Source organism: Chrysochloris asiatica, unplaced genomic scaffold (genome assembly GCF_000296735.1).
Source record: "Chrysochloris asiatica unplaced genomic scaffold, ChrAsi1.0 scaffold00050, whole genome shotgun sequence".
In the NCBI taxonomy this organism is placed as follows: Eukaryota; Metazoa; Chordata; class Mammalia; order Afrosoricida; family Chrysochloridae; genus Chrysochloris; species Chrysochloris asiatica.
This window is the reverse complement of record NW_006408568.1, coordinates 3848890-3857157: the sequence shown is the minus strand read 5'-3', so window position 1 is coordinate 3857157 and position 8268 is coordinate 3848890. Positions and strand designations below refer to the sequence as shown.

Here is an 8268-nt window from a genome sequence, read left to right as displayed (position 1 = left end):
ACAAACTGACAGACGAGTGGTGGGGTGGTGGTGGTAGTCACATTCAAGTCATGGCAACTCCTTGGGACTTTGTGTTTAACAGACTGAAATGTTACCTGGTCCTGCTCCATCTTCATGTTGGTATATTTGACGTCGTTGTTGGTAACTCTTGTGTCAGTCCATCTCTCTGAGGTTGTCTCCTGCTTTAGTTGGTCTGCGACTTTACCAAATACGATGTCCTTTTCTAACAATTTGTCTTTCCTGGATGTATCCAGAGTAGCAAGTTCTAATTTTGTCATTCTCACTTTTAAGGAACATTCAGGTTATTCTAAGACTGATTTGTTCACTTTTCTGTCGGGGCACCATAGCTTTAATTTTCCTTGCCAACATGACATCAGTTCTCTTTTTCATTATCCAACTTTCATATGCATGTGAAGCAATTGAAAAGACCATGTTTAATAATGAGGTTCTTCCAGGATTGGGATTTTGCCTGGTGAGTAGAGTAAGGGTCAAAAGAAGGAAGGTGGTGTACAGTATTGGTAAGCCAGTGATTGAAGAGATGGGCCATGGAATCTAATCTGGACTACAGAGGTTGATAAAGGGAGAAAGCAGTGTCAGTGGACTAGAATTCCTGATAAAGCTGAGAAGCAGATATTTAAATAACTGGTCAACAAAGGACAAGCAGACTGGAAATATAGGAGATTGTCATCTAAGAGTAGGTTGTTTTCATTTAGTGTTTCAGAGCAAGGGCACTTCCAGGTGTTGATATAATATCCATGATATGACTGCAGAGTGGCAGAAATAGAGTGGGGAGGAGGTTTTTGGAGTTGAGAAGCTCAAGGAACTGAGAGGATCAAGGTTAGTAGTTGATACAAGCCAGGCTATTGTAGTGTTGGAGATTAGATAGGACAGTGACTCTACTTGTGACCACCTCTGGATAACTGTATAGTGCTGTCACTTCCAGTATCAGCCTACCTGCTTGTTTCTTGTTTTGACCCCAACTGGAGAATTCTGTGATTAAAAGGAATAATGAAGCCTGCGAAATTTCTGCTATGATTTTTCAACTTTGTGTAAGCTTCCTTAGAATAAAAAAATGCAGGGAAGCCAACAAAAGCTATAAAGTGCTCGGGATTTTTGTGTGGTTTTAAAACGTTCTAATTTTAAAACATCCTAAGGAGCTCTGGTAGTGTGGTTACGAATCGAGCTGCTAACCTCAAGGTCGGCAGTTCAAAACTACCAGCCATTCGCGGGAGAAAGATGAGGCATTCTGGAACTGACTCCATGGTACTTAACAATAACAACAATTTGGTGTCTAGTAACTGGAGTCTTACAAACTTGCATATGACCATCTAAGGTGCAGCTATTGATTGACTCAAAAGGAAGTGAAGGAAATCAAAGATGTATAGAAACAATTAATCCAAAGGACTAATGGACCATGCACACCTCAGTCTCCTCAACCCTGAAACCAAAAGTACCAGATGGTGCCTGGCTACCATGGCTGACTGCTCTGAAAGGGATCACAAAATCATCAAAAGACCAGGCTCACTTGTCTGATCGATAGAACCTCTGAGACTATGGCCCTGAGTCACCTTCAAGCTTAGTACTGAGTTCATCCCCATGGTTCAACTTTCAGCCAAACAATTGACCTGTAAGGTATACATCAACCATAGGAGGTCAGAAGGGCAGTATTTGTACAGACCAAATGGAAACAATAAACAGGGAGGTAATGGAAAAGAGTGTTGTTACATTGTAGAGATTGTAATAAATGTCTTAAAAGAAAATGTATGTGAATTGTTGGATAGAAAACCAATTTGTTCTATAAACTTTCACCCAATTACAATGAAAAGTTAAAGAAAATCTAAAAAAAGAAATGAAAAGAAAAATCTGTGTAAGTTTTATGAATAACATGATTACCTTAATCAGGCAGACAGTATGGTCTTTGAAATACAAATATAGTGTCCTGACAGTGGAAGGAATAGGAGCTTGGTTCACTCAGAACTTGGATTAGCTTTCTTGGTTATTTATTTAGGCTGTTGGAGAGAAAGAAGTGAGAGATGCATTTCCAGAAGCCACTATTATAAAGCCATCGGACATCTTTGGAAGAGAAGATCGATTCCTCAACTATTTTGCAAGTATGTATTTCTTTTAATAGTAGAGGAGAGAGTTACCAGTTAATCAAATTAAAAGTTTTGTGCAAACCAACAGTTTCTCAGACTTGAAAGAGGAAGGTTTTATTGTCAAGTCAATGTGGTCCTTCTTGTGAAAAGAAGCAACTTTGGTCAATGGAAAGAGAATGAATTTTGGAGTCTGACCTGAGTTTAAATCTTGGCTCTGCAGGTAACTGTCTCTGTGACCTTGACAAGTGTGTGAGTTGCAGGTTCCGGATCTGTTAGCATGGAGATAATAGTGCTTACCGTAGTGGTTACGAATCGGGCTGCTAACCTCAAGGTCAGCAGTTCGAAACTACCGGCTGTTCCACAGGAGAAAGATGAGGCTTTCTGCTCCCGTAAAGATTTACAGCCTCGGAAACCCTGTACAGGGTCACTATGAGTTGGAACCGACTTTACGGCACATCACAACAACACCCTCAAGAAGGGTATGTTAATGAAATGAGGCAACCTTTGTTACAGCACCTGGCACCTACTAAGTACTTAAATGTTCATTTATACTCTTCATGTGGAGCCCCTGTGTCTTCACAGATTTTTCAGTCTTCTTCTGACTGCAGCAGCATCGCTTAGACATCTCACATTGTCAGATACATTTTATGCTTATTTTTGATTCATAACAAGTTCTAAGGATAGGACTTAAAACCAGAATGACAGTTCCACTGCCATCGAGTTGATTCCGACTCATAGCGACCCAGTATAGCTTATCCAAGATAAATCTTAATGGGGGTAGATAGCTTCCTCTTTCTCTCACAGAGCAGCTGATGGGTTTAGATCACTGACTTTGCAGTGAGCAGCCCAGTATTTATCCTACAGCACCACCAGGGTTCAGAGATTAATAAGTGTTGATTTGGTCATCCTTGCCTGGTGCAGTTAACAACGGGCTCGCTGCTAACTCAGAGGTTGGAGGTTCAAGTCAACTTAGATGTGCCTCAGAAGTTAGGACTGGTGTTCTGCTTCTAAAAACTCAGGTGTTTAAAATCCCATGGAGCATGGTTCTGTACTGACACACATGGGGTCATGATGGGCAGGAGTCAGCGTTTTCATACCAACTGGCGCTTTTGGTAATCTTGAAAGAACCAGCTGGTATGATAGGCTGGGAGATATTTTTTGTTTATCCACAGGGTTGGTTGGTTTGTTTCCCCTTGTTTTTTGATAACGAGACTTGTCTTAAATGAACCCTGGTGATGCAAATGATTATGTGCCCAGTTGCTGACAAAAAGGTTGGTGGTTGACCCACCCAATGGCTCTGCTCTGCTAGAAAAAGACTTAGTGACCTGTTTCCTTAAAAATTACAATTTAGAAAATCCTATGGGCAGTTCTGCTCTGTGATACGGAGTCACTATGAACTGAAGGTAACTAGATTCATACAACAGCAGGTATATCTTGGCACAGAAAATCAGTCTCCTCTACTAGAGATGGGTTTTCAGGGGTGAAATATTGGTTTCCTTGGAGTTTTTGTTGGGGAGAGAAGGAAGAAGAAGGGATATAGTTTTAAAAATCTGTGATAACAGCCCAGTGTTAGCTTCTGACTCTTAATAAATTAGACTTAATTAAAATTCATTGATTCTACTGAATTGCTAGTTACCTCCCAATGTATTCATTATGTTCTGGGAGAGAGAATTCTGGCACACCGGGAAGGGTAGTGAGCCACTGTTTTATCCAAAGCTTCTTGTTTTTCATTATCCATTTGTATTGCTTCTGTGAATTTTCTATATGTCCCCCCTTTGTCCATATTTCTTTTGAGAGATTATGTTCTTACTGCTCTGTTTAAGGTTTTTTATAGTAAGACTTATCCTTTGCCATATTTGTTGCAAATGTTTCTTTTGACCTATTTTCATGTAAATTTTGTGTTTCTCATGTGTTTTTGTCTCCTACTGGTCTTGTCTTTGCACATTGTATATTAAATTCCACTTTTAAATTCTTCTTTAAAAAAGCTTTTACCTTTAAACTCAATCCTTTAGGATTCATTTTTCGTGTATATGAGAAGTGAGATGTTATTATTATATTTTGTTACGAATTGTTTTAACACCATTTGTTAAATAGTATTTCTATTTTTCATAGATATGTGATTCTGTTTTTATCATAAACTAAATTCCCATATTTACCAGGGTCTTTTTGGGGGTTACTTATGCTGTATCACTGATGTAGGCTTCACTGAATGGCACCATTAATTGCATGGCTGTTAAGCAAAAGGTGTGTGAATCAAGTCTACCAGAAGAGTCTTGAAAGAGAGGATTGGCGATCTACTTCTGAAAAATCAGCCATTGCAAACCTTATGGATTATGGTTTTCTCTGATGTACATGGGGTTACTGTGAGTTGTACTAGACTCAGTGGCAACTTGTTTTTGTTGCTTTTTAATCACCGATGATTCCTGTGCTTCTCTTTAGAAAGGGCTATGGTTGGAGCTTAGTATTGGGAGCAGCCATGCTTGTAACTTAATAAAATTGAAGAAGCCAAACCATTTGACCCCTATTTCTTATTCTCTTTCTTCTTTATACTGCCTTTTTTTACTTTCCATGTTTGTTCTCTGAAAAATAAGAAGCTGCTTTTTAAAAGATCTTTACCTTCCTTAGTGTCAGTTACTATTTACTACTTCATTATTTCTATTATGTAGAATTATTAAGCTAAGTTGAGGTTAGTAGGTTCATTTGCCATGTAGGCCTCTAAGAAGAGTTCTTATTCTTCCCTCTGCCAGATATTCGCTGGTTTGGTGGTGTGCCTCTTGTTTCCTTGGGCCTGAGGACAGAGAAACAACCAGTATATGTAAGTACCCCTGGTAAGGGGACTTGGAGAGGGGCTTTAGCTGAATTCAGATTCAGGTGATCAGTTTTCTAGTTTTATCCCAGTATAGTAACCTCCATCATTTTCTTGTCAATTTGCTTCAACTAGGTGCCTCTTAGTTTAACGAAGAGTTACTTGTCTTCTCTGTGTCTGCATTTGATCACTTATTTAAGAAAAATAAATGTATTGAGCCCTCAATGTTCTGGGTACTGTACATGTTATGTGGGATACAGTTACTAACTTCTTGTTGTTAAGTGCCGTTGAGGCATTCCGACCCATAGCAAACCTTTATAGGGTTTCCGAGGAGCAGCTGATGAGCTTAAGCCACCGACCTTACGGTTCAAACTGACTTTGCATTAACCCGCAGCCCCACACCAGGACTGTTGTTAAGTGCCGTCGAGTCAGTTCCAACTCTTAGTGACCCTGCATAGGGTTTCCAAGGAGTAGCTGGTGATGAACTGTCAACTTTGAGGTTTAAATGACTAGACATGATATTTAGTTGAGCCTTCTACTGTGGAAATTATTTGAGCTTTTGAGAAGACAGTTTCTGAAGATAGAGCATTTTATCTCATTGTCTTTGTGTGTGTGTGTGTGTGTGATTGGTGTGTCTTGCTTCCTGCCTTCTTTGCATCCCTCCCTCTCTCTTCTTCCCTTTGCCTGCTCCATTCTTTCTGTCTCTTCCTTTCTCTCTTTCAACAGTGACTGAAATGTGTTATTTCTTACAGGTTGTAGATGTATCCAAAGGAATTGTTAATGCTATTAAGGATCCGGACGCCAGAGGGAAAACCTTTGCCTTCACTGGGTAGGTGCCTGGAGTTTGACTTTAAAGTGTGCCACCTTTTACAGTGGAAGAAACACCGTGATTGACAACAATAATTTCTATGGCGATTGTTACTAGCAGATTTATTTGTTGTATAATATCTTTCAAGGAGCTCTGGTAGCATAGTGGTTATGAATCAGGCTGCTGATCTCACAGTTAGCATTTCGAAACTACCAGCTGTTCCGCGGGAGAAAGATGACGGTTTCTCTTCCTGTAAAGATTTACAGCCTTGGAAACCCTGTACAGAGTTGCTATGAGTCAGAACTGACTCCAGGGCACGTAACAACAACAACAGTCTCTCTTTCACTCTGTTCATTCCAGAAACCTTTCTCCCACAGCTCTGAGCCCAATGTGTCTCGATCTATTCAAAGGCTACCAGTATCAGAAACCCTGAATGCTTATATTAAATCAGAATTTGAGAGAAATTGAGACTCTGAATTAGCAATTGGTTCTTCTGTCACCAATGTCTGAGGATCACTGGCCCTGACTGTTACATGTACTTAATCCTATGATCCCCAAGGATAGTTTTATCCTACTGCAGTGTTGTGATTATTATATACAAGGGTATTACTATACATTCTAAAATTCCAAAGCACACACTTTTACAAGTGAGATTAGTTGCACAATCAGGTTAATTCTGATAAGGTTTTACAACGCCCCAAAAGGTTGCTAATGGCTGGTTTATTAATGTTGTTGGACTGACTATTTGTTTTACGCTCTTTGTTGAACTTTGCTGTCACAGAACCTGGGACATAGTTCAGTGTTGTGACATATCTGGAATTATACCATGCCACGACCATGTTTAGAATCTTTTTGTTGAATTTACTGTAAGTTAAAAATGGTGACTCAGTCTGTGAAATTGAGAGGTGGATCAGATTCACTAAATAATTGCTCTAGAAGCCTGTTACTTTGTGAAACAAACTAGTGACGTATGATGTCCTATGAAAGATGATCTGATTCAACAATTAAATGATAGCCTAATTCCTAAAAAAAAAAAAAAAATTTTTTTTTCTTCTAGAGAAAATGACACTTTTGTCTTTCAGCCAGGAAGCAGTATACTTAGACTATAGTGTATAATCTGGTGGTATATAGTCTCAGAATTAAGAATTTATACATTGAATTGAATTTCACTGTTATTGTTAAGTGTTGTCAAGTTGCAATATTGCATAGGGTGTCCAAGGAGCAGTCCAGTGCAAATCCTACAGCTCTTTTACTAATTTTTTTTTTTTTCTTTTTCTAAATGCAGAAAACTCTATTATTTTTCCATGTCCACTAGCTGGTGCAGGATTTATTTCTTTGAGTTTTCATTTTGGTACATTAATGTGACATCAGCTATCTATTCTAGGAAGACTAGTCATAAATATGTTCATCACAGTGCTCTATAAAATACTAGAGTCAAAAGACTTGAGGCTCTAGTGAAGAGGCACTTAGACTAGGGCTCCAAGGAATAGGTGAGTTCAAAAGGGCTTTAAGAACTTTGCTAGCTTACTACTTAGTAGAAATGACTTTGGGACAAGTTGGCCATTTTTCTCTTTAGCTTTGCCCAGCTACTGTAGTCTCTTTGTCTGAGTCCAGGCATGCATGTTTGACATGGTGATGAATGAGAAAAGTGCAACTGGAGGTGGTGGTAGTTACAGGCATTTTGTGAGTTTGTAGCTATGCCTGTTCCTTGTCTCTTCAGCCCTAGGGAAAAACTTTGCTTATTTCTCTGACACTTTAAGCCTAAAGCAGAAGCAGAAGACCTTAATTTTACCTCCTAGGTTTTTGTAGTTACTAAGTTACATGATGTTGGTCCATTCTGTCTGTCATTCACTCATTAAATACTTGTTAGCACTTAAAATACTATTGTTATTGTCGTTGTTGTTGTTAGGTGCCATGAAGTCGGTACCGACTCATAGCGACCTTATGCACAGCAGAATGAAACTCTGCCTGAGCCTGGGCCAACTTCACTACTGTTGCCATGCTTGAGTCCATCGATGCTGCCACTTGGCTAATCCATTTCGTTGGGGGTCTTCCTCTTTTTTTGTTACCCTCCACCTTATCAAACATGATGTCCTTCTCTAGCGACTAGTCCCTCCTGAAAATATGTCAGAAGTATGAGAGACAAAGTTTGGCCATCCTGGCCTCCAAGGAGCACTCTGGCTGCACTTCTTCCAAAAGGGATCTATTGGTTCTTTTGGCATCCCATGGCACTTTCAATATTCTCCTCCAACACCATAACTCAGAGGCATCAATTCTTCTGTGGTCTTCCTTATTCACTGTCCAGCTTTCACATGCATAGGAGGTTATTGAAATTTACCATGGCTTGGGTCAGGCGCACTTTAGTCTTCAAGCTGACATCTTTGTTCTTCAACACTTTAAAAATGTCTTGTGCAGCAGATTTGCCTAATGAAGTACATCGTTTGATTTCGTGATGGCTGCTTCTGTGAGTGTTAATAGTTGATCCAAGAAGAATGAAGTCTTTGACAACTTCAATCTTTTCTCCATTGATAAGAATGTTGTTTATTGGTCCAGTGGTG

General features: G+C 39.4%; 1 protein-coding gene across 1 annotated transcript in view; it reads left to right on the top strand.

The window, feature by feature from the left end:
• The window catches only part of NDUFA9 (NADH dehydrogenase (ubiquinone) 1 alpha subcomplex, 9, 39kDa), a 42901-nt gene that overhangs the window by 22610 nt on the left and 12023 nt on the right, over positions 1-8268 (top strand). The window contains exons 6-8 of the mRNA XM_006862673.1: positions 2009-2111; positions 4844-4911; positions 5655-5731. Of these exons, the coding sequence (XP_006862735.1) occupies positions 2009-2111; positions 4844-4911; positions 5655-5731 (248 nt within the window). The remainder of the gene's footprint in view (positions 1-2008; positions 2112-4843; positions 4912-5654; positions 5732-8268) is intronic.